Source organism: Sturnus vulgaris, chromosome 7 (genome assembly GCF_052056855.1).
Source record: "Sturnus vulgaris isolate bStuVul1 chromosome 7, bStuVul1.hap1, whole genome shotgun sequence".
NCBI lineage: Eukaryota > Metazoa > Chordata > Aves > Passeriformes > Sturnidae > Sturnus > Sturnus vulgaris.
The window spans coordinates 6,234,282-6,260,699 of NC_142249.1; the positions used below are offsets into that span (position 1 = coordinate 6,234,282).

Here is a 26,418-nt window from a genome sequence, read left to right on the forward strand (position 1 = left end):
CTTCATCCCACCTCCACCATTTTAGCAATCAGGTCTGTCTCTCATTTGTGTCAAATTAATCCTTTCTACAGAACAACCTAAAAACACAAGTGCAGAAAAAGATCCCAGAGACAGAGAACTGAATATGTTGTATTTTAGAGTATCAGGTGAAAGATCTTGATGCTCCCTGGAGGTGCCTTCCAATTCAGCATATTCCATGATGTGTAGGTTGTTAGTGCAGCACACTGACAAGGCAAGACTCTCACTTTTAAATGTGATTTTGTCATGCCCAACACTGCAGCCCAAGGGTGAAAGGAGAGATGGAAGAGAAGTGAAGGGACACAGTGAAGGGACACAGTGAAGGGACATGGTGAAGGGACACAGTGAAGGGACACAGTGAAGGGACGTGGTGAAGGGATGTGCCTACCACTCACATGCCAATCCCTGGGGCTGTGAAGAAGACAGGAAGCAGCTCCTAAGTTCCATATCTGTATTGCAATAGATCAACCACACTTAACATAAAACATCCTCAACTACTAATCCAGCTTCTGAATGTGGCAGAGGAATTCAGCTGTAATCCAAGGGCTGCATTTTGGCCTTGGACTTTTTTGTAGCATGTGAACAACACCTCCCTGTGCTGCTGCCTTCAGGGTGTCAGAGCACAGAACTCTTTAACACCTGTGAGTGCCTGGCAGCTCCCATACATCCAAAATTCCATCCTTTGGGCAACATTTCAAGTGTGAATTCCTCCTGCAAACCTTCACCATCCATCAGTGCTCCATGGGGTGTTCTACCTAAAATCAATTTGGCAGCCTACAGCTTTTCCTGCAAAGCCAGGGCCCTCAGCTATTCTGCACATCACAAAATTGACTGCTTAAGCTTTCTTGAAGCAACAAGAAAATGTTTTTATGCAAATATCTTACAAGGGCTGAAATTCCATTTGTCTGAACACAACATAGCTGAAGTCATCCCAAAGTTCTGCCTGCTTCTCAGTTCAAGCCATTTCCCAGGCAGTATCTGGTTGCTCTTAGGAAAAGGACTTGAAGTCTAAAGCAGCCACCCCTTGAGGCTGTGGGCAGCCAGAGTTGGAATAAATGTATCCACAAGCAGTTAAAAGGGAGTCATCCATACAAACACATCATCACCAATATTTTGATTCAGTTTTTACCAAACTGAAAACCTAATCATTGAAAATATTTTACTTACTTCACATTACTGTTAGAAGAAAGGAAATTGATTTGTAAGGTTTGGAGTTTGTTTGAGTTTTAATAGATCTTTTTGAGAATGTGTAGCCACAGCCATCATGTTGTTTAAGTTCACAGACTAACATATATCTAGTTCCCTTACAACCTGAACTGCACAGCAATTCCATCATCCCTCTTCCCTCCCACCCACCTCATCAAGAAGAGGATTTGGTTCAGAGCAAATGAGTAGAAGTGGAATCCAACTGCAGCCAGCACAACAATCACTATCCAACAGTGTTAAGTGGTCTTTTTGAAATTTTTCTGGCAAACACCTTCGTGCTCCCCTCCCTGCCACCTTTCACACCTGTAAAAATCCATGGACCAACCTGACTGGCATCTAAACCCTTACTTTTCACGCCTATAAAATAATAATAAAAGTAAATGCTCAGTGTAGTACAAAGCATTGTTTATGACATTAAACAGTAACATAATAATTCCAGTGAAATTTTATGCTCTTTGGCTGAAATTTTGTATCTCCTACTGCACTTCACACACCAGAGGCCTGGTCTGGAAGAGACGTGTTAATATAATATCAACTAAGTAAATTTAGCCATTATTTTAAATTAATTTAGGTATTGTGTGGTCAGTGGTCATCTGGTAGACACATTATTACACACATGCACACTCCAAATTGCTTTTTTGCTAATGACTCATTTGTTTTATTCTTGCCTGTTTCAAAAAAGCGATTAAGTTGAAAATGACCTTTTGAAGATTGTACTTGTGGACCAATCTTTTCATTTTTAATTACTTACTTTGCTTTAATTGTTACATTAGGAACTATTAAGAAAGCAGCCAGCTTCATAATCAATAATTTAATTAGAGTTTTAGGACCAAGAAGTCAATGCAAATGTTATTCTGCAGCCAGGCCTTTCCCAAAGCCTTTGAAAGAACTTTACTCCCGTTTTGTTTCAAAGTGACATTGGTGACATAGAAATCAAACTCATTCCTACTGCAATACATCCTGCCCACACATTCTGGATGGACACAGCAGTTGGCAAGAAGTTCAGATCCAGGTCAGTCTGCACCCTGCCCAGGCAGGAGCACAACCTGCTTCCCTCATTTCCATTTCCATTTCACCCCATGCTCCCACAGACCTTGTGCCAGGAGCCTCACAGTGCTTACTGGAAACCATGGCCACACTTCCAATATGTTAAATTTATCTACTTACAGCTCTCTAATTACTACTCATATTCAAAGACAAGCAGCAAGTGAAAACAGATGAAATCTGTCCCAATGGGTGGTGAATTAATGCCCCCCTTCACTGCACTGCTTCTCTCTGCCTGCTCTTGCAAATTTGCAACCCAATTTGCAAGGAGCTGCCAAATCAATCTATCTATCTATCTATCTATCTATCTATCTATCTATCTATCTATCTATCTATCTATCTATCCAGCCATCCAGCCATCTAATATATCAAATATATCAAATCTGTGATTACAGACCTGTGGATCATATGGTTTCATCACTCCACACTTCCTTGGCCAGCAGCAGCTCTCTGGCTGAGTGCTGGGAACACATCCCCATCACCCTGGATCCTGGGGATCCAGGAAAACAGCACAGGGATGAGAGGGAGCCTTGAAGCCCAGCAGCAGCTTTGGCAAAAGGCACTGAGCCCTGCAGGGCTGCAGCAGTGGAGGCAATCCATGTCCTGGGGGCTTTGGCAGCGTGGCAGCAAACAGGGATTCCAGGCTGTTCCTTGCTAGGGATGGATCACAGGGCTGCTCCAACCCTGGGAAAGGCAGTGATGTGAGGAAGGAGCCAACATTTGCTCCAAGACACCAGTAAGTCAAAGCCAGGCTGGGCAGCACTGCAATAAACCTGCTCTGGAGGGTGCAGACTTAGGAGGAAACTCCTGCAGAGCCCCTGGGGAAACCATGAGTGCACAGGAAAGAAAGCATCCAGCTGCAGAGGACCCTGGGGCTCTTGGAACTGGCTCAGCAGAGAATGGTCACAGCCCCAAGGCTGCCAGAGCTCAAGGAGAATTTGGACAATGCTCTCAGGGATTGCTGGGGATGGTGCTGTGCAGGGCCAGGAGTTGGACTGGATGCTCCTTGTGGGTCCCTTCCAGCTCAGCAGATTCTGTGATTCTCCAGCAGCAGCTAAAATGACTGTGAATATTATGATGGAAAGTGTTACTTTAATTTAACCTCACTGCCATTTATACATTTCTCATGAATTGCAAGTCAGGCTGGAGATTTAAGCTTCAACACACAGAACTGTCTTGTCCTTTCAAAGACTTCCCCTTGAAATTAAAAAATGTATCTTTTCTATGTTTTGGGGAAAAGGCAATGGAAGACAACTCATTAATGGGCTGAATTCCCACTGGCAACAGGATTCTGACATCCACTGGACAGCACTGGGAATATCAGTGAGCAGGAACAGCTTAATAAAACAATTACAACCTTTTAAGGGCCACTAATTCACCTGGAGCTTTAGAATCATGAAATCATTTAGGTTGGAAAAGACCTTTAAGATCATCAAGTCCAACTGTTGAGCTCTGCAGAACAACCTGTCTGATTCTAAAAGGTTTAGTGTGATTTAAACCTAGTTTAACAGGGAAAAAAAGCCTTTGGGATCAGCTGATTAAACAGTTTGTTAAACTGTTGATTTAAGGGTTTGATTTGGAAGACAAGACAAGGGAAAGACATAGTTCCAGAGTGAGGGTGAGCCTGGGGACAGCAGCCACACACAGTTTGAAGGGCAGTGCCTTTCAAAGTGAAGGTTTTCCTGCCTCTCAGGAAGAATAAAAACCCACAGCAAAACAAGAGCATTGGATATTTTCTTGCTTGCATCTGGGTCGACTGATCCAAGTTGCACTTATATGTTCATCATTTGAAATATTTTATTGCAATCTGTCTTTTCCACTGAAGCTGTTTCGATATAAAGTCAGAATGTAGCATTTTTAAGAACTATATTGAACAAATCAAGCTTTTTTTTCCCCTTTTTTTTCATTATTAGAAAGAAATCTTGACTTTTTTCCTCAGTCATACTTTTGGTTTTTAAAAAATTGGCACTAAGTCTCTAGGAAAGCATCCCAAACAGATTTAACATAAACCTTTTGAGTTTTACTTTTGTCTTTTGTGATACTACTTCTAGGAAAAAACATAATCTGTATTCATAACTATTTGTTCTTGATTTCATATTTCACTGTGACTCAAATTCCTTTTCACATTGAGACAGAGAGTTTTAAAATATGAACCCATTATTTACAAATGCACAGAATCAAGAACTCAGAATTTGTTACACTTCATGCCAGGAACTGGACTTATCCTTGCACATCCCTTATTTACAGCAGCATAATTCAGTTGCACTGGGAGATTTGGAGTTTGCATGGAAGAGCTCTTTGTCTCCAATAGTGACAACTTCAATCTTTGACCTCCTTTTGAAGAGGATTGATTTGGACCTTAAACTGCCTGTCAAAGGTTTTTTAAATGACCCATCCTGTCTATCCACTCAGCTCATGAATTCATTCCTCAGAAGTTCAAAAGGGTTCAAATAAAACTGACAAATCCAATAGTCTGAGGAGATTCTGACTGATAATTTTGTGTCTAAGGTGTTTACTTGGGGATGAATCAACTGGAATAGGCTAAAAATTACAAAGACAACCAGACTGCTTTTCAAAATCACTCCCTTTTGGCTGCTTAGTGCTTCTCTCATACACCTGATCCTTAAATACTTTGTCATTTTTCCTGACCATTCCAAAGGGATGCAGGTAAAGATACCCCCATCATGGATAGGCAGAATCCCAGCAAAGATCTGGCTGTTCCCATGTGCTTTAAGTCTACTGACAAAAAGGTTCTGACAAAATCCATATTGAAAAGCAAAATGTCTACAAGTTAATTTATATTTCACTGGAAGAAAAAAACTACAATAGGAGATGTAAGGGAATGACTAATTTAGAAATTATTAAATTGTGATAAAAAACACTGGAAAATAAGTGGTCTAAAAGATAATTTCATCAGCAGAAAATAAATTTAAAATGTTATCTAAGGTATTTGTAAGTTTGGAACAATTTCCCTGATTTTAACCAAAAGTTAACCAGCTTTGAGCTGTAACAGGAACCACAGCAAGGCTGTCCCAGGCCAAAGACATCCCAGGGTGGGAGAGGATGGGCTGTATTGTGAAGGAGAAAAATGCAAGGTTGCAGCTTAGATCAGCATCCTTGTAATTATTCTGCATCCATATGAAACACAGACAGCCAAGTGCTCATCATTAAAATGCTGCAGCACAGCTGGAAACCTCAGCCAACAGCTCAGAAACTGCCCTGTGCATGGATTTATTTATTCCCTGGTAGGACATGGAGTGAAAAACCCTCAGAAATGGCCACTGTCCTCAAATGACCCACATGCCTTCAGCCAGAGCCCTTTTGCAAAGAAAACTTCAAATGATCACCCCCAGATTCTTGGGGTTACTCTGCTCTTTCTTGGGATGCACAGATGGATAATTTTGGGGCAGATCATAAAAGCCAAGGAAGAACAGAGCAGGCAGAATGTGCATTGTAACACTCAGAACATGCTGCTGGGGCTGCTGAGCATTACCAGGTGGGACATTTGGGTTTCAGTGTCACCAGGTGGGACATTTGGGTTTCAGTGTCACCAGGTGGGACATTTGGGTTTCCCTGATATTTCCCACAGACCCAACAGTGTGAGAACTCCACCAAACCCAACTGATGTTCCATTAGCACAGCATGATGAGCACACACTGGAGCACAGAAGCTGTGATTTATTAACAACTGCTGCTCTAAAAAGGGCCTCTTGATCCAATGCCATATTTGAAGACTGAAACCCCTACAGAAGCCCTCAGCAGCCTTTTCCTCTTTTCCCTGACTATTTCTTCCTAATGAACTCCTCTGGCATTGGTGCAGCCCCAGCCTGTCCTGCTGGATGTCCTGGTTTAGGGCAAATTTGTGAGGAAACCTTTGAATGGGGTGAGAGAAGTGGAAAAACAATGTTACAACACTTTAAAACTGTTCATTTATAAAGTTACCCCAGGACACACCAGGCATGAGAGACGCAGTTTTTCCCAAACCATAGATATCCCTGCAGGAACCTGAAAGAAGGCTCTGCCTGCATTCCCACTGCCCTCCCTCCCTCTGGGAAGGGAAAACTGCAGGAATCTCTGAGGAGGAAAATGGCCAGAGCCAGGTTTTTACTGGGAGCTTCTTGCTGTTGTTCAGGCAGGATTTTGGGCAATTTCATTCTGGTTTTTTTTCCCCTTTTTTCCTACGAGATTAGTGCCTGCATTATTCATTAAAGACCACACGATCTTGGAGCTTCTAACTTTGGATTCTGCTGTTCAGCCCACAAATTACTGACAAGGACACAATTTGAAGTGCAGAGCCAGAGCTGGCATCTGGTCATTGTTCTGCTGAGCTGCCTTACCCCTGCTCAAGTCATCTTTGACCCAAATAGGAAAAAGCTGACATCCTTGATGCCTTCCTCCCTGAATGTCAGAGGTATTAGTTTGATAGTGGGGTGGGAATGGGATCCTTTTATTTGTATTATGCATCAATCTTCTGCAAATGGAATGCAGAAAAAACAGGTCTCATCTTAAATCACTGAGCTGTACTGCATAAAGAAATAAATCCTGAATAAGTAAAATATTAAACTTGAATATCAGTGAGCAGTAGACACCAAAATGGACATGAATTATCAAACAATATCTCAAATGCTTGTTATTTCACAAAATCAAATAGAAATAGAGCATTGTATGACTGTGACTTTTTACACAGCTCTGTGTGGGCTGAACTTTGTTCACAAGAACAGTGTCACTGATGTGAACGGGCCTGTCCTGCTAAGGACACACAGAATTCTTGCCAAATCCTGGTTGGACACATTCCTCAGGGCATTAGTACTGAAATCTGCCTTTTAAAAGACAGTATCTCAACGTTTTCAAAAATGAAATATCCAGTTATAGAACCTGACATTTCCAAAATCAGAAAGCAGATGAGATAGTTACTAAATCAATAAGTTTCGAACAGGTGGAATGAAAAATGTATTTTTTTCTTCCCTTCTATTTAATTATTTAAGTGTATAAATATTTGGTATCTCATCTGTCTGAAAAAAGAGCAGAGGTTCAAGCTTGGCTCAAATGGTGTAGAGACAAATGTGAACAAGCCCAGGAAATGGCTCCTGAGGCTGTGGGAGATGCAGAGGAGTGGCAGGTCCATCCTCATGGGGGGAATTAACCCAGCAGGAGAACTTGTACTCAGGGAGTTTTTTTGCACCTCTCACGTTCATCACTGGACACACTTTGCAATTCATGAGTGGACATGCTTTTCCTGATGTGTCAGGGAGGAATTGCTCTGCTGAAAAGCCAGAACACTCTTGTCTTTCTATGAAACTGGCACAAAGACATCTTGGCACCACAGCCATCAACTTCACTGGCAAGAAATTCCCACCAGGGAGCTGCAGCCTGGGTCTCTCTGCACATTTGATCTACTGCATGTCTGGCACAGCATGAGCGTGGTTCCTGCCCAAATCCAACACCAAAGCCCTAATTCTCCCTCAGTGTTTGGAAAGAACCACAGGTGCAATTCATCTTTCTCTCTTCTCACTTTCCTATAGGCAACAAATCCCTTAGGTTTAAAATTAGAGTCAATGTGATGGAGAATTTTGAAACCACTGGATGGATCTTACTTTCTGTTGTCCAGGTAGAAAAAAAAAAGAGAAAAAAAAAAGAAAAAAAAAGAAAAACATTTCCAAAATCTGCAGGCTGCATTAGAGTTCTAGTAATTACAAAGATTTATGTTCCATCCTGCCCCAAATCCAGAGCTCATTGTCCATTCAGCTTACACTGCTCTGACTTACAGTTCTCTGTATCCATTATCTTTAATAATAAAGAGCTGACTGCACTTGATGACTGAAGAGCAAGATATGATTAGCAATAGGAACCTGATTTATGAGAAAACAAACCCGAGAGTGGTTTTCATGTTTCATTGAAAGTATCTTAAATGTACTCCTTAATGCTAATTGATCTCAGAGAGGTGAGAAATGACTCTATTCCCAATTAATGGGACAAAATAATTCACCTTCTTTCTGGAGGGAACATTTAATATCATTCAGCATTTAGAGGGAGGTGGCATCTTCACAGGGATTTCACCATCTCAAGTGAGGTTTCATGGTGGACATTTACCCTAAACCTGCAAGATTTCCCATTGAACATGGAAAAAATTCAACAGCATAAATACACAGTAAAATACCATATACATTTTCTTTTCACAAAAGGTCCTTCTTAGCAAAATTACCCAAAGCTGAAAAACAATATTGGTGAGCAAATACAGAGTCTTTTTCCTTATGTTTGTCAAAGGAAAACTCCTTGATGACTCTGTTAATTTGCTATGAGCAGGAGATTACTGAGATATTTGCAAGATAAAGTTCCTTGCAGGCTTTATTGAAAACAAAACAAAGCAGAAATGTATTTTTCCCATTAAGCATTTCACTTTTGTTTGTATTTCAGTAATTTTTTTCTTCCTTCTGAATTATTCATATTTGGATATCAAATATTCCCACAAACCAATGCATTTAGGAATAATGAGTCTTGACTAGCTTCATTTTAACTCATTGTGCTTTCTGACCAGGATTATTATTATTATTATTATTATTATGAAATGACCTTCCATTCAATCTGTTTCTATGATCCATAAATAGAAATTGCCTAATGAGCTTCTCAAGTATTCCACTGTCATTTCCATGGCATTTTTTCCTATCTGGGGTTTGTAAAGCTCTGATGACAATACCATTTAATCCACAGCAATAGCCCTGCCTGTTTCCTCTCAAATCCCCTCCATGAATACAACCTTCTCCATTCCAGGCTGGAATCTTGCACCTTTTACACTGCCTGAGAAATGCAGAGGGGCTGTAACACCCACTGAAGGAATAATTTGAGAACTTCAAAAGTTGCTCCATACCACAGAAACAGCAATCATTATTAGATTTTCTGATGAAAGAGGAAAAAAAATTTCCTCTTGCCTTGTTCTCATGTTCTACTTGAATAGGATTTGAATATATGGTTTGTAAAGCAGCAGGGACAAATACACTCTCCAGTGTACTCAATCTATTTTTACCTATTCCAAAGAAAGAAGGTAGAGAAGAACAAAGGAAGAGATGCAGAGTTTCTGTCACTACCTGCAGTGATACAATATGGAGAAAATAATGCATGTTCCATGAGGAATTCAGCAGAGCTCTGGAGGAGGGGTTCCTTCCAGAGGAAGTGTCATATGGTGACATTTTTGCTCAGAAGATAACAAGTGTGTTAGTGAATATTTTACTGGCCCATCACCCTTACTTTCTATTTGGATTTCACCTTTCTCACGTCACACACATCACCACTTCGTCTGAATTCAGGAAAGACCAAGGCAAAGCCTACTTACAGTTCTGACATCCCAGAGAGACAAGGTCTTGTCAGCAGAGCTGGTGAGGACGGTGCTGGAGAAGGGCAGGAACTCGATGCTGTTGACCGAGTCCTCGTGGCCACGCAGGGTGTATCTGCACCTCTCACTGCAAGAGAAGAAAACAGGAATGCAGCACCCTCCCCTCAGGGTGACATGAAACTACAGACAAATTCAGGTGAGTGAAGAACTCATTTCATGCATCTCCCCAGCTACTCTCTGGAAAAATGAACATGGACAGCGATTTCTCACCCGAGCACTGCACCACAGAGAGTTACAAAACCCAACCCACTGGTGTTTGCTTCCCAGTAATGAAGGCTGGAGCAGGAAGGCATAAAGAAATGAGAAGTGGGGTTTAAAAGATTGAATCCTAAGGAGGAACAATGAAAGCACCACTTTGTGTACTCCAAAACCTTGTTGATGCAGAACTAAAAGGGAACATGGATGAAAAGGTAGGATAGAGACAGCACCATTTTCTTTTTATAGACATCAAATTCCTTTTTTTCCAACGGTCTCAGAGATCTGATGGACTGTGCCCCTGAAGAAAGCCAGTGAGTCATGCTGGCAACTTGGTTTTCCTCTCAAGGTCTGCACCAATACTTAGAGAAAGCAAGTGATGCCTGGGAGCTCTTTACTGAGGGTAAAGTCTTGTCCCTGTGGACACCCAAAACCCCTTTTCCCTGAAGGAGAGGTCTCTGGCTAGGGATGAACCACACCAGTGGCCACTGGAAGCTCCAAGTTCTTAAAGCAGAGGTGAGGGAACAGAGGTGCACCCCAAAAATCAAAATGTTCATCATGAACTGACAGTTCAGATGGAATTACCTGTGAAGTGGTTCTGAAAGTTCTTTCAAGGCTGGAGACACCCAGCCACTGCACCTCCTCCCAGCTGAGCAGTGAGGAGGAACACCCTAGAGCTTCATGGGCTGCCTCTCTCACTTCTTTGCTTTGTTTTCTTTTTTTGCTTTATTTCCTTTGGATGAGTTAATTTCTGAGACAACAGATGGACCTGGTACAGATGAAACCCCAGACAGGAAGCTTTTCCTTTGTAGGAGACTGGACACAACCACGATGGCACTGCTGTAGAGAACCAGTTCTCTCACCAAACAACCCTGACCTTGGCTCTACAGCTGTGACCTCATGAAAACTTTTTGGGTTTTGCTTTGCCTTCTGTATACACACCAGAGCAGAACATTCCTTAAACTGGAGCCAAGGAGAAGAGAAGGAAGAGCCCAAGGATGCCCCATGCAGACAACACAGAAGGTGACACAAATCTGGGATCACTTAAACTCAGCAGACTGGCAAAGGCTTAACTCCTTCAGGAGCATATCAAGATGGGGAATGATTGAAATAATCCAGGATCTGTCACTCATTATTAATCAAAGGTATCACTCCATGAGCTCTTTGGATATACATAAAACTTAAATGTGCAGTATTAGTATTGTTATATCCTGTGAAAACCCACAGGTAGGGGAGCATACTGTAGAAAAAACGAATCAATGTAAACTCAGTAGCAGTTCTATTCTCTCTGTTCAGCTGGGTCAAAAATAGTATGAAAAAATAAAAGCCAACAACTCATCATAAATTACTGCAGCTTTCAGCAAGAGCTCAGAATTTTATTCCCAGCTCATGTGATTCTGACAGTAGAAACACACCTCCCTGGAGCTGGCTGCTGAATATATCACTGGGGCTTGCAAATTAGATTACTGGGTGGCTCTTAACAGAGAAATTTCTTCCAATATTTATTAAGGAAGCTGTCAGCAGGGGGGAATTAAAGATGTGATTTTTCTTCCTTTTTTTTTTTTTTTTTTTCCCCTGCCTGTATGTCCCCAGAAGACTCTCAGAGCTCTTGCTGGTTGTGTACCACCAGCACAGGAGATCAGTCTCTGCAGTGAGGGCCAGCAGAGCTGCAGGGTGGGGATGGACACTGCCCTGAGCACTGAGCAAACACAGGGACTCACATCTGTCCTAGAGCTTTGCCATTTCTCCAGACTGGAATGATATCCTGTGCTGAACACCAAGCCTGTCCCCACAAAGGCAGATAAGTAGCTTGTGAGGAGACATATTATCCAGGAAGTAGATTTCAAAGAAATATTAGATTCCACTGGTATCATTTTACAGAATCTATGTTTTTCTATTATAGATAATACATTATACCACCCAGTGTTACCTGTTATATAGCCTACATGTGTTATTTTGTCACAAGGACCCATTTTAAACTAGACATAAAGTGTTTGGCTGTTAGAACTCGGTGCACAAGATATCTGATATTCATGATCACTTGATATATGACAGTAAAATAAATTGAATAAAATAATTCTTTTGTCTCACAGTCTCATGGCAATGTTTCACATCACAAATATGCCTTTTCCATCTCAGATCTTACACTTTTATTTGTACCTAGATATGCCATTTTTTAAATCCTTTCCAGCTTGCATATTCCAATGTAAAAGCTCTGAGCTGCTGAACAGTTTCTGACAAGGGAAATCCTGCTGCATTTTTTTTTTTTTTTGTGGGCACTTGGCATTTTTGAAAACATAGACAGCTTTACATATCACAGTGTGAGAGTGGTTCCATTGGGAGAAAGGGATATTTTCCTGTAATAACAAGGTGTGTCTATGCCCTCTTCAAAGGCTGGGGAAGAACGATGTCTTCAACCTGCTTGACTGGGCTTGGGATGAAAGAACACAGCAAAAGGAAGGCAGGTAAAGGAAAAAAAAGATATTTTGTTTGTCAGGCACTGATGTAAGATCTGGACCATCCCAGGCAGCCAGGCTGCAAGAACAGGCTTGTGAGAGATTAATTAGGTGCCAAAGCAGGAAGGCCCATTCAGAATCCTTTAGCAAGGTGAAAATGGACTGAAGTGATGGACCATGACAGCAGCAGAAGAGAAGGAAATGATTTGCACTTTTCCATCAGGAACACAAACACCCAGCCCTGATGCAGCCTCTCTCCATCCCACTTCCCTGTCACTGCACATTGATGAGCTCTGGCTCTCGAGATCTCATTTACCACTCTGATAACTGACTGACTGAATATTTCTGAGAACCTTTCCCCAGTGCTACATAAAATAAATTCATCTTTCCTTCCAGCTGAGACATAATTTCAGCAAGATTGTCTTGTACCAGCTATCTTCTGGTCAGAAAGGGTAACAATTTATCTAGATGTTCTTTATCCACAAAAAAAAAAAGAAGTTGATATGAAGGGTAGAGCATCACCCTGTTTTTTCATGGAAGCTCATGTTTCTATCCAATGGTACAACTTTATCTACATTAGAATAAATCTGTAGCTACATCCACTGAGTATTTTTCTCGTGGTGAACACATGGATACAAGCCTCACAACCTCTGAATATCCTCGTTCAGAAGACAGGGGGGATCATGTATGAACAGCAGGTTAGACACTTGCACAAATCTTGATGCTTCAAGAGGTTCTCAATAAATGATGCCACGACAGAAATGCAGCTCAGTAGCTCAGAATTCGGCAGATTGCATGCTAAACCTCACTCACACACCACTCCAACCTTCATCCTTTCCCTGTGTTAGTACAGGACTAATTATCCTCAATGTTTTCTTTCTCTCTGCAGTCAATTCCTCTCCCTTAAAGCCAGGTGAGGTAACGATGTCCATCAATAAATCAGCCTTCATTCTACCTCACCAGGTTTGGATGTTTCCTAAGAGTTTCAAACAAACATGGACAGATATTAATGCAGCAGCACACCCATGCCAGGAATATTGGCTTCAATTAACCACACCAATATTGATATCATTAGCTCAACAGATCGGGAAGATTTCATTTTTAGAGACTTCTCTTTTAAAAATCACATTCTGGAGCAGTTCATTCAAATTCCAAAAGGCTTTCAGTGAAACTGCATTGAAAACAAAAGATATGAAAGATTTCCACTTACATAAGACTTCAGTGAATATTCCCAGGCTCTGCAGAAATGTAAAACAGCAACCAAAAAATGCACCAGTCAGATCTTCCATCGACTGTGCAGTAATTGAAAGGGAATACAGGTACTGGGTAGATTTCTCTTGCCCTGCATACTTTCCCAGTAAAACTCAGGAAGAACAAAGCAGTGCCCTCACTGCAGACAAACCACAGGTAAGGCATGAGGCAGACAACACATGGCCAACTCTTCTGCTACTTAAGTGTTTCAAAAAAATCCCATGCATGCCAGCAAACCTGTGGAATTGGGATTTTTTTGCCCCCTTTCTTGGCATTTTTTTAAAAGCATGTTGTTTCTATGTTCAGCTCCAGTTGGAAGAATTGGGGGAGTGGAGGGTGATATCATTTCAGTGAGTGCTTAGTTAGTCATCACTACTTGTTTTATTTCTGTGCCATATTGAATCTCAGTTCAAGCAAAGTAATTAAAACTACCTATACAGCCAATTGAAATTAATGAGATTTTGAGCTTGTTCTTTGGAGTTAGTGCCTCTCCCACTCACCTTTTTCCATGCCTTCAAAGGAATTCATTAAATAAAGAATTCCCAAACAGGAACTCCCAAACTGTACTATTTTTCCCCAAAACCGCTCTCTCAAATCATCCCGTGGAGCAAACACTAAACTAAACTCTCTCTCATGTCTATTGGGAAACATTCTTCTGTGTGAGCTGCAATCACAATTTTCAGGGCAAGCTACACCAGAAAGTCACCTGCTGTGAAGATGGACACAGCATTTCTGAGGAAGATTTGTAAAGACACACCACAACTAGCCTCCAGTGCTCCTATTGGGCTGTAATTGTAACAGTCAAAAAGAAAATGTTTTTAACAAAACCTAATCCTATCATTTTCTCATCATATGGCTCTATCTCCAAAATGTGTTTAAATTTGGCATAGAACTTTCCCAGCCAAGATCAATGGCCAAGGATAGCAAATGGGCTGGCTTAAGACATTAAAATGCCAGCTTGGTTTATACTGTTATAAATGCATCCTATCATGTATTTACATTTTATGACCTCTATTTTATTTCTAGGTAGCTTCACATATGACACATCCAATTATTCATGTCAAGGATGTAAAACTACCAGTATTTCAGCAAAAAGTGCCTGCCATCGTTTATGACAGTGATTTTTTTTTTTTGACCCATTATTTCACTAAATGTAACACATTTTCTGAGACATTGACATGTGAGGACACTTACTCTAGAAAGTACATTTGTCTCTGAAAAGGTACATGACAGTATGATGCTGTCAATATGAAACACTTTGTTCCATCATTACTTATGCTTAATAAAATGGAGCTCTCTTGCAATTGTGAACATTGATTCGTGCCCTCTCTCAAACCAGTGTTTGACACTTGGTATATGCAATGCTAAAGGAAATGTTACTGCAGCTTCTCAGACAATGCAAACATTTCAGTATTTCGAAACATTTAGAAAGAAAATACAAATTTAATCCTTCTCTGTGTAATTTATTTTCATATTTAGCACTTGTGGAATGTTTTAATCTCTGCAACCTGAGTGCTCTGCAAAACAAGGAGCAATCCCCTGATTTCAACAAAGCTCTGAGCCAGGGTTTCCTTGTCAGTTTACAGAGCTACCTCATGAGTTTCTCAATCTGGTGTCAGATAATTTTAAATTTTGCACATTTTAAGTTCCCACTGAGCAGAAGCAGGATTAAGTGTTAAACCCTGCTGTCATCCCTCCCATCAGGGGCTGAACCACACAGGCTCTGTGAGCACATCCCATTCCTGCTGGAAGCAGCACAAGCTCTGCCACTGATGTCAGGAGGAGCAGGATGAGATGCAGGTCTGTCACCACAGGAGCCTGACAGCTCACACTTTGCTCTGGTGCACAGTAAATTGAGCATGTAAAAGGAAAATGATCTCTGAAGGGGGATGGACTTCACTGGTAAGTGCAAAGATGTGATTTTCCCCCTTCCTCTGTCCTTGTCTTCCTCCTTCTGCCAAAAAGCAAAGCAAAAGTCTAGGAAGTCTTAGCCAAGCAAGAAAAAAACCCAAACATGATATAAATGTTTTATTAGTGTTTTCTAGGTATGTAAACAAACATTCCTCATCTGACTCAGCACGTTTGTAAATCTGCTGTAAAATCCTGTAACATCCTTTTCTCAGGCCTTCTTGTACTGTTAAGACACAGAGCTGCTGAACTGGATTAAATTGTGTCCTTCCAAAGTGACAGGACATAAGTCCACATCGACAGTGACATTTTTGACTTGCTTGGTAAGTTTTGAAAGGCTGCAGCAGTTTCTTTCTGAGAGTGCAGATTTCCTCTCTGAGATCAAGCAAGGCTCTTTCCCCTCCTTTTCCAGGAGCTGAACTGAGCACGGCAGCTTTCCTTTAACACCAGTTTGTAAAGACTCAACCCTCGCCAGCTCTGCTTCAATTCCTGCTGAAAACTGTAATAAAAACCACCAGGATTTAGCAGCTGAAGAGATTCCACCTGCTGCAAGAGGGAACTGCAGTGCCAACCCTGTCCTGGCCCTGCTGGTGTGAGGAACACCCTGGGTTTTGTGCACAGGATACACCTACACCTCCAGGTACCCCCCAGTCTGCTCCGAATTTGGCTCACACTTATTGGGACCCCCACTTTTAGCCAAACTCCAAGAGGAGGCTGAAGGGCAGTGCCTGAACGGGATGGTCCTTAAATGTGGGTCTTATTTGATGAGGTTGGGAGCACACTGAGTGCTCCCAGCCCAGTCTCACACACTTTGGGGTTCGCCCTTGTGAGCACCTCTGGAGGGTTAAAGCCTTCCCGAATAAATCCCATAAACTTGTCTAATCCTTCCCTTCCCTCTCCAATCATTCCTGTCCTACTCCTGAGACATTCACGTGCTGCTAACAAGATATTCTGTCAACAGCAGCACCCAAACAGGACAGCAAAGCTCTATTGTGTTGGAAATTCATTTCATCTCCAGGGACCTTGCCTCCTTACATATTTTGCTGTTCTAAAAATTACTTTGTCCCATTTCTATAACTTGAAAGAGCCTCATTGGCAAATAATACACAGAAAGGGAAAATTGAATGTGCCTGAGAACAACAAAAAAAATAATACAAAAAAGCACATGCAGAGGCAGAAAAAGAGGGCGATGCATTACATTAAATGAAGTCTGATAGCTTGAACTTCAGATTCAGTGAGGTCTAATGGCGAGGGACATTTGGCAAAATTCCCCTAATAAATTTATAATTAACCAGAAGAAAGCAATGCTCCAGTCGGATTTCTATTCTGCAGTGAAATTAGATAACAGCCAAATAATCACAGTCCTTGAAAGAGAGTGCTGTGAATGCAGGAGAAAAAGGTTGCAAAACTTCATGCCTTACCTTTGGGATTAAAGTGCTATTTGCCTCAATTCCTGGTAATTTATATAACACAATATGTATTACTGGAAAAGTAGCCAATTATAACACTGTATTTATTTTTCTGGCAGAGCTCTACTGTGTGTATTTAAGTAGAAACTCTGTGTTTATTGAGCATGTGGAAACTTCCAACACCAGGCAGACACTGACCAGTGCATGAAGATGCAGCACTGAGTTAAAAAATACTTTCAGACAAAAAAACCCACAAAGTTTTGAGGCCACCACTGGCTGCTGTGGTGTTGGACACAGGCCTGGCTGCCTGATGCCAGCCTGGGAAACAATAAGAATCTTATTTTTTACCACCTTTCTGTATCAAATGCACATAGACAGTGGTACGGTGGGCTGTACAGAACGAAGACTCTCCCTGGTGCCATGGTTGGTTAGAACTCTCTGGCACAAATAGACAAAAAAGAAATAGAATCAATTACCTTTTGACTTGATTGATTCCAATACTACTCAAACTCAGTTTTTGATAAACACTGAGAATACTAAATATGACTGACAACAGCTTTATATGTTTTTGTGAGTGGAAAGCCCAAGTTACTGAATAAATAATACTCTACTTAGGCTTTCATTAGAAGGCGTGAAAACTTTGCCAATAATCTATCTCCTTTTTTATTGGCTTGAAGCATGAATAATGAATCTGCTCATTATTACACTGAAGATTTAGTCTCTTAATGTCTCACATTTCTTTGAACAAATGAAGTGTTCTATGAGAAGTCTTATTATTTGTATTATTTTCTGATTCCAGATGAAGGGGTTTTGGTGTGAAGCTTTAATTTTTTAAAGGAAAGATAAGTGAGACATAAAATCTCTACTTAAGAATGATTTTCTGTAAGATTGTAATAAATTCTTCAGTCCCTTTTACTGTGTAGGCTTGGCTGTAGCTCATCAAGGTATCTTTAAAATCTCCCTGCTCAACACCTGATTGTTGACAGCACAGGGCACGTTTCAGCTCATGGCATCAGCTGTTGCAAAAGCTCACTTTGCACTGAAACACTGCTTCAAATCAATTCTGGTAACCTATTTCAGCAACTTCAGTTCAAACAGAGGCCTCTTACTTACAGTCCAAATTTTTCCAAAGTGAGATGCATTTTTATATGTTTCAAATCCAGATTATGTATAATTTGACAAGGGTTGTACTTCCCCAAGGTTAGAGTCAGGTCAACAAAAATTGCTTTGGAAGTCATGGGACAGAAGAAGATTTAGGCTTTTATATCCAAAATATAGATCTTAAGTGTCCTTCTCATCAGCTTGATCAAAACAGACCAAGTCAACTACAAATGAAAATGTGTGTAACAGTGATGCCAGGGAATGATCTAATGCAATCCTGACTTCATTGGTAATTCTCAGCCCAGCTGTCAGTCAGAAATGATACATTTGTTAACAGGACTCTAATGGGAATGTTGTGGGCATTCCCAGAATATCTGTAACACACCAGTGGGATTTGGTCCCACTCTGAGCACAATGCAGGAGCACACAGCCTCCATTCCATATTTCAAAATCCAGGTTTAGTTCTTTCTTCTGTCCCTGCAAAATCAAGAGCCACGTATCAAACCATTCATCTGTGGCTTCTAACATTTCCATCAAGCCTGTCTGCATGCAGTAAATAAATCCCATCAGCCAAAGGAAAAGCTTTGTGCAGCTTGGTGCTCCCAGCACTCGGAGCGAGAGGATCTGAAGCAGTTCCCCCCTCCAGGGTCAGCTCTTCTATTTCATAGTGATGGAATAAAATGCTGTTTCAATCCTTCAGTCACGAGCTAGAACACAAACTCCTCCTCCTTGGAAATGCCTGTGTCTCCCTTACAACATATAGAAAGCAGAGCCACCTACCCCAGAATTCCAAACCTCAGTCCAGGAGCAAGGTACACTCAAGTTCAGAAAAGTACCTGGTGGTTCTTAGATTATTTTTTGACTCTTACCCTTGCTCAGCACTTTCTGCAAATCAAGTTTCCTCAGGGGAGTTCTTTGTTGGACAGGTGAAGACAGGAGCATCAGAAATCATTTACTGAAAAGCAGAGCCTTGTTTCACAAAACAATTTTCTCCTCCCTCCCCCCCTTCAGGCTCAGGGGTACAAGCTAATCAGATCAGCAGAGGCTCAGAAATAATGAAATAGCTGTAACCCATTTAAGCAGACATTAAACAGTGCAGGACAAGGAGTGTGTTTGCTGCTCAGCAATTCTGCCACTGAGTAAGCAAAGCCTGTCCCCTGTGACAGTGGGTTCTCCTCAATTACCACATCAGCTGACACAGCACTGAGCTCACAGCCTGCTCCACACTCCCCAGGAAGCTGCCATGATCTTACTATTTGTTTCTTCTTCTATTTTTTTTTTTTAATTACAAAAACTTTACCTCTATAACTACTGCCTTTTCAAGCCAACCCTGAACAAGTAAATGCAGATGTCTCAATGCCTCCTTGCTTTTGAAAGACAACAGCACACATGTGTTTTGATGGATCACTGTTAAGTGATTTCAGTTTTTGTGTCTGTATATTAAGGCTTATGTGAGAACTATTTGAACAGGTTATTTTACAGTTTTAGGCTTTTGCTGTTCAAATAAAATATTGTGGAGAAGATGAGCCATCTGCACTTCACATTCAGATCCCCTTTATGGTGCATTCCAACCACCCTGAAGAATTCGTTACTTCTTTCATTCTCTTCCTTGTCATCATTTATCTCACTCTTCTACACGATCACATTAATAAATAAAGAATATGGCATTATATGCACAACTGCTGACTGGTGAGACATAACACAGAAAATAACAAATGGGACAATGAAAAACAAAATTTGAAATATATTTGCACCAGAAGACCAGATAAACTTATTATGTTATGCTGGAGCACACACTTTCTTTGTGAGGCTGATCTGATCTATTTCTTCTGAAAACTCACAGAAAATGGAAGAAATAATTGTTTTTAACAAGACTTTAAGTCTGTAACAGTGGATAACAGCACACTTTTAAAAAAATGCCACTCCTGTAACACTAAAGCCTAAAATACCTTCCCAAAGCCTATTATGTTCTTCCCATAAAGCTCTAACATGTCATATTCTCTATAAATCTACATATTTAAGATGAGATTTCCAAACTGCTTGGACAAGGCAGAATCTGAGATTCCTGCAACTGTGGGATTTTCCCACATGAGAATGTGGCTGCACCAACATATTTTCAATCAATCCCTCTTTGAAAGATCCAGCTCTGTGTATTAAATGAGGTTTAGGGTGGAGCAGCTGCTGAAGGAGAACTTTGTCCTGTGCTGTCACCAGAATCAGGGAGCAGCTCATGAGGAGAACAAGAAGTGGCTCTCAGGCTTCTGTTTGCTGGGAGTTGCATTAAACTGAATGATGGATGGATGACCAAGGTCTGCACTAGCACAAAATTCTTGCCTTTCTTGAAAAAAACCCCACCACTGTTGGAAAACTATCAACAAAAGGGAAAAACTGAAACAAGAACTATACAGGAGGCCAGCAGAAAAAAATCCAGAGAACTCAACTACATCCACACAGTTGCCATAAAACTGACTCAATTAGCTTTCAGCCCTCAAAAAACCAACCAACCCAAATCCAGCAAACCCCCTGCACCCCCCAAAAAAAACCCCAAAACAAACTAAAACTCCACCATTATTTCACCTCAGGATCCATTTGCTAGTCTAGCTTATGGTGATGAAATTCTATATAGGAGAGAGAAAGCAGTACTGGCACATCATAACCTAATTTCACTTTTAATTTTTCTTGTTTATTAATTTAGTATTTTTAATATATTTATTTTATGTCTTTAATCCCAACCCATGTGCATAAAAAGCACTGTGACTCTTGTTGGATGTTAGTTTATTTTCCTCCACATTTTAAATTTAGTGAGACTTCTTTAGTCCTATTAAACAAGCAAATTCTTTTTGAAAAGAGTACAACAAGGCTGAGATGCAATAAATATAAGCACTTCAATATTTAAGTGAGGAAAATGAATTTCAGTGTGCTTTCAAATTGGTTTTCTTCAGTGCAGAGTTTCCTTATTTGTCCAAATAAAATGGATTTGACTGGGTGGCAGCTTTAAGGAGTTATGTAGCACTATTCAATGGCTTTGTGAACTTGGGAAGGCATTATGAATAATGGATTTGCTGTGCTCCTAGACATGGAGCCACAACAAAAACAGTGTCATTGGAGCTTCTCTAACAAGCATCTGCTGGAGTGAACAATAAAGAGCCTGGTCCCACCCACTGGAGCTGCAGGGGCAGAATGTTTGTTCAGATCAGTGACTGAACACAGAATGGGAAGAGCTGAATTCCCAGGGATGCCTCCCACCACTCTGATCTGCCACTTTCTCACCATTTTTAGATGATGCACCACCCCTGTTCTCCCCAAACAGAGCTGGAAAAAAGCTGGATTTCCCTTTGCCAATAGTTGGGGGAAGGAAAAGATTACCATGAAACAAAAGTACAAAATGTAAGAGCAATGATTTAGTCTCCTTTCCTCGACATGAACAGTTTGGTTTACATTCCTTTTTATTCCAACTTTCCCTGTTAACAGCATGATTTTATATCAATATAATTACACCTGTCTAATCCCAGTGTGCACCCAAAATAAGTGTATTGGATGAGAAGAGTATCCACTGTTCTCCAGGGAAAGAAAGGCCTTTGCAAGTCACTACTAAAATCTTCATGTGCACATAGCAAAGCCCGGTTTACAATTGTTGAAGGTGCTGAATATGTAATCAAAGCACTGTCAAGCCATGACTGATAACCTGATATGGATCACTTAGGAGGCTGACACACACAGAATTAGGTTTTCATCAACCCACAGTGCCAGCTGCTAACTTCACACCTAGTATTGCAGTGTCCCCAAACCCTCATTTCAATCTTAACCTTCCAAAGTCAGCTAAGATCTGTATTACAATGAAACAAGCCCCGATATTAAAAAAAAATTTAAAAAAATCTAAAGAGGGCTTTTAAAGAAGCAGAATGTAACTGCAGAAGATCACACATAGTATTTTTACTTTTTTCTTTGAATTTCAGAGCAGGGATACGAGTCAGACTACAGCTATGTTCCCAATGTGCAGCAAACTCCCATGCCCTTTATGCCACAGAAACACTCTGTGACCGTCTGCTCTGTATTAAATAATTCACCAATTTTGTTGCCATTTTACTGCAGTCTCCATATTAAGATTCCATTGTCTAGAATGTTTGTGTTGGTGACAGAAATATGCTTGAAAGAGACACTAAAATATAAAGAAATTCATTGGGTTTGCATCAAGTGGATAATTCCAATACATATTTAATAGGTTTCCCACAGACATAGATGCCTTTGCAGGCTCTGAGTTCAGTAAATAGATGCATAAAAATTGTCTTGCAGATGGTGAATTGACTCCTAGCTGGGAAAGATATTGGTCAGCCTAGAACAAGATTTTTGTGTGATGATGTGTCTCAATTCACATCAAGTGAATTCACTACAAGTACTGAAGTGCAGAAGGGAAACTGCCAACATTTTTATTTGTTTCATCCTGATCTTCACCTCCATCAAGGCAAAACCTCCCCTTATTTTGCTGGGAAGTGTCAGAGTGGTCATGTCTGCTGTATTCACAGGCTTAAGCACTTGGATCATGTGGGAACAGACCTTACAGCTCTCAGCCTGCTTGAGGATTTGGAGATGTGTCTCACAGAATAACCCACACAGGGCACCAAAGAAGCTCTGACACTTGTATGGGATCCAACCACTTTGGGATGTGTAAAGAGTGAGGACAGAAAGGAAAAATGCCATGGAGGAAAGAAATCACTACTGGGCTTGAAACAGTATTTATACACATTTAAGGAAGTACCAACACAATTCAGTGTCCTCCAGTGTCAATGTCAAACCTAGGACACTTTTTTGTATGCAAGAATTAATTGAGAAAGGACTAAGATGTGACTTGTGTTGATTTTCCAGCTGAGGCTGAACAAAGACAAACAGAGTTTGCTCTAACAGGATGCACAATTAGAGTTCCAGCAATTGGGAGAGAAAATAATCTTGTGTAACATTTGAACCCTTAAAAGAAACAATAAAAAGGAAGAAAAATAAAACCCAAAAGCACCACATACAAACATGTCTGAAGACTGCCTGGAGTCAGAGGATAAAAAACTCAAAAAATTACTCAACAAAAAAGGAATTTACATGTATTAAGGCATCCACTACAGCAGACTTCTACTTTAAAATCAAATGACCACCACATTTAATTTCAAACCAGGAGACATCAGCAACTAAAAATAGTTCACATTTTGGTGAATATGTGGTTATGCCTGTCAGAGTATTGCTGCTTATGAATAGTAAGATATATTCCTGTTCTTTTTAGTTCACTGGGAGACAAGCAGGGAAATAACCTACAATTACCTGTTGTGCAGCACACAGGGATTTGGGGTGACAGTGCTCCACTGGATTGTGGATCACAGACTGTGTGTGCAATATTTGCACTAACTGCTACTGACAGGATATGGGAGTGATGATGAAGACACATCATTTTAATGAGTTGTTGTCTTCCGAGTTCTGCAATAATATCTGACAGTTTTTCACTGCTCTGTGAATTACTCTGTTGGTACAATTAATTTCTGGTTTGGTGGAGATACTGTAAGTCAGTTTTTCTAGGGAAACAGCTTAGGTGAAGAGAAGCCTGCCAGTAATGAGTGACTGTAACATGAAGGAGAAAGAAAACAACTGGATAATGAGCCTGGATGTGGAGTGGAACACTATAATCTGATTTCAGTTGTGCTGAGTGCCTGCAGAGCTGATCCTCTGCATTTGAGTTCTGAATGTAGGGCAGTGGAAACACCCTGTCAAGATCTGACTAACGTTTTGCAGGTTTCCTGCACACTTGCAAATAAGACAAAGAATTCAACTTGCACATTGTCAAAGAGAGAAATAACCAGTGCCTGAGCTTCCTGCAGTGCACACAGTCACAGCAGACTCAGCTTCTGGACCTGGCCAGCTGCTCTGGGTAGGATTTGGTGGAAGGAAGCTTCAGTTTTACCTCCCTCACTCCTCCTGCTCCTGAAGCAATTCCCAGGGAATCAAGGAGGTGTTTGGACAAGTGAGGGACACCAAGCACAAAGGTGTTAAGTTCCAGAGGAGCACATTTCCTCACCAGCTCCAATAAAGCTTCCTGCAGCCCAACAGGAGCCTCTCTGCCAACTACACATAATTTAGGAAATCTGACCTAAAGGAGGAGAACTAGAACATAAAAAACCCCTAACAATTGCATCTAATATGATTTTTCCAAGCTGAAACAATGGAAGCAAGGCAACTTCTGAGATCAGAAAATGACACACCCTTTTATGTAAATCAAGTGCAACTTTCTGAACTATCTTTTCATAAAAGAAACATTACATAGCTAACTATGGTAGAGTTCAGATAAGCCTGCTCAGAAATATCTGCAGAACTCAGACATTTTAGAATGAAGCTCCATTTTCAGCTTCAGTTTTAAAAAAACAGAGTAGTAACTTGATTTTCCTCCTCCTCCATTAATCAAAAACTGTGCTGTGTAGCTCAAGACCAGTAGCAGAAATCAGAAAGCAAAGCACTTACATTTCTGTGCATTCAATGCCTTAGGAAAAAAAGTCAAGATATTCTGAATTCAAAAGACAAATTATCACTTTGACTACTAAGATCTTCAAATATGCCTCCTCTGCACAGGCTAAATTGCCACAGACAGTTCCAGTGAAAGCCAGAGAGAACATGGATTTATTTAGACCAGTAGCCAACAGCCACCAGTACAAATATTTCAGCAGAAGTTATGCAACTCCTGTCATGTTTTACAGAGTAATTAATATTCAAACAAACATCTGTTTCTCCTGGATTTTTATTATTACTGAAAATCCAATACTGATTTGCTTTCTTCTCACCCAGAAGGAAGATGTGAAGACAACTAATCTCGACATATTTTTAACGTCCCCAAGGAATGGAAAGTCAGGGTTGTAATGATGGCATCACCCCCTGGCCTCCAGTAAAGCCCTTCAGCTCTTTGTTTATTTCCCCATATGGAAATAATGGTATGGCTTGCCCAGCTTAGGCATTCCATGGCAATCAGCTAAGATCCTTCTGTCCTTTGGGTCCTGCAAATATGTGACCATAATAAACATTCCTCACAACTGATGCACGTTGCCTCGTACTAAATCCACAATGTGATTTATGTTTACAACACGGAGTTCGAGCTACACTTCCTGTAAACTTTTGTACTTTAAGCTTCATCTCATCCAGTGTGATGAAGATTTAGCCATATTATCCCCTTAACTGAATAGCTCTGCTTTGAATATCATTTTTTCCTTGATAATTCGCATTTTCAAATTGATTTTTTACAATTGGCTCCCTGGGATTTATAACAATGAGATATTTTACTTTCCTGATCCTGAGAAATGTGTTATGGAATTGTAGCATAATTATAAATTTGGAGACTTGGGCATAGGCCTGGTTTTGATTTGAAGGATTAATAGCAGCTTGTCTCTCCAGTGCTCCTTGGAGGATTCCAAAGGGAATTCTCCTTTATCAAAATGGCAAGTATTTCCTGCTGTGCTGTCAGGAGAGACATTACAAACTACCCAAAAATGGTCCTTCCACATTTCCTCTGAGTTCTTCTACCTGCCTTCTAATTTCCTGGAGGACATTTGTCTTCTCTGAAAATAGATTAGCTCCACTTTTCCTGGAATCAATTAAACCTGGGATGTGGCCAGAAGAGCCTGTGGCTTGTGTCCCACTGAACAGCCAGTCAGACAAGTGTCACCTCAAATGGGGTGTCTGCACAAGGACTGGCTACATACACTCAACCTGATTCAAAATGTGAAAATTCAGCTCCATTTTGAAACTAGAAAATCCTTAGGTTCCTTCAGAGGTGATTTTTCAGGATCCTGATATGGATGCGTTTGGTGTGGTGAAAGGAACCTACAAATCTGCAAGTAAATATTGCTTTTCAAAGCTGTTCATTGCTTAAGGGAAAAGGAAGAAAAAGAAACAGAGTATGGATGTCAGGAGAAGCCAGGCTAAACCCTGGGCTCTGATGATACAAAGCAAAGAGTGTGACCAGTCCACTTGGCAACTCCAGCAACATTCAATCACTAAAGAAAAAATAAACAAAACACCCCAAAGCATAACAGCAGCTTAAAATCAGCTTAATCATGTCTTGCACTGCACACACTCAAGGTGTAAATAATGATACAAAAGAAATATTATAAATTAAGAAAACAAATGCAGTGCCATCATTACATGGTATCATTCCATGCTATCATTTCAAGGAAAGCTGTAGCTGACAAAGGGCTTCTAATGTAACAAAATCCATCCCTGCTTGACTTCTTAAAATATTAACCCTAAATTTTCCAAAATTAAATGCTTCTTATGAGAAGAAACAAAACTATAAACAGCAGTTACCAAGTGGAGAAAAGTCACAACAGGAGATCATTTTAATAGAGGAGCAAAAGAAGGAATTATTTATTTGAACTAGCAATTAATGTCAGATACATCTGACACTTGGGCAAAGAAGTGAAAAT

At 40.6% G+C, this 26,418-nt stretch overlaps 1 protein-coding gene across 1 annotated transcript in view; it reads right to left on the reverse strand.

Moving 5' to 3' along the window:
* SPAG16 (sperm associated antigen 16) overlaps positions 1-26,418 on the reverse strand; it is a 360,207-nt gene that overhangs the window by 137,648 nt on the left and 196,141 nt on the right. The window contains exon 13 of the mRNA XM_088167654.1: positions 9,595-9,721. Coding sequence (XP_088023780.1) covers positions 9,595-9,721 — 127 coding nt within the window. The remainder of the gene's footprint in view (positions 1-9,594; positions 9,722-26,418) is intronic.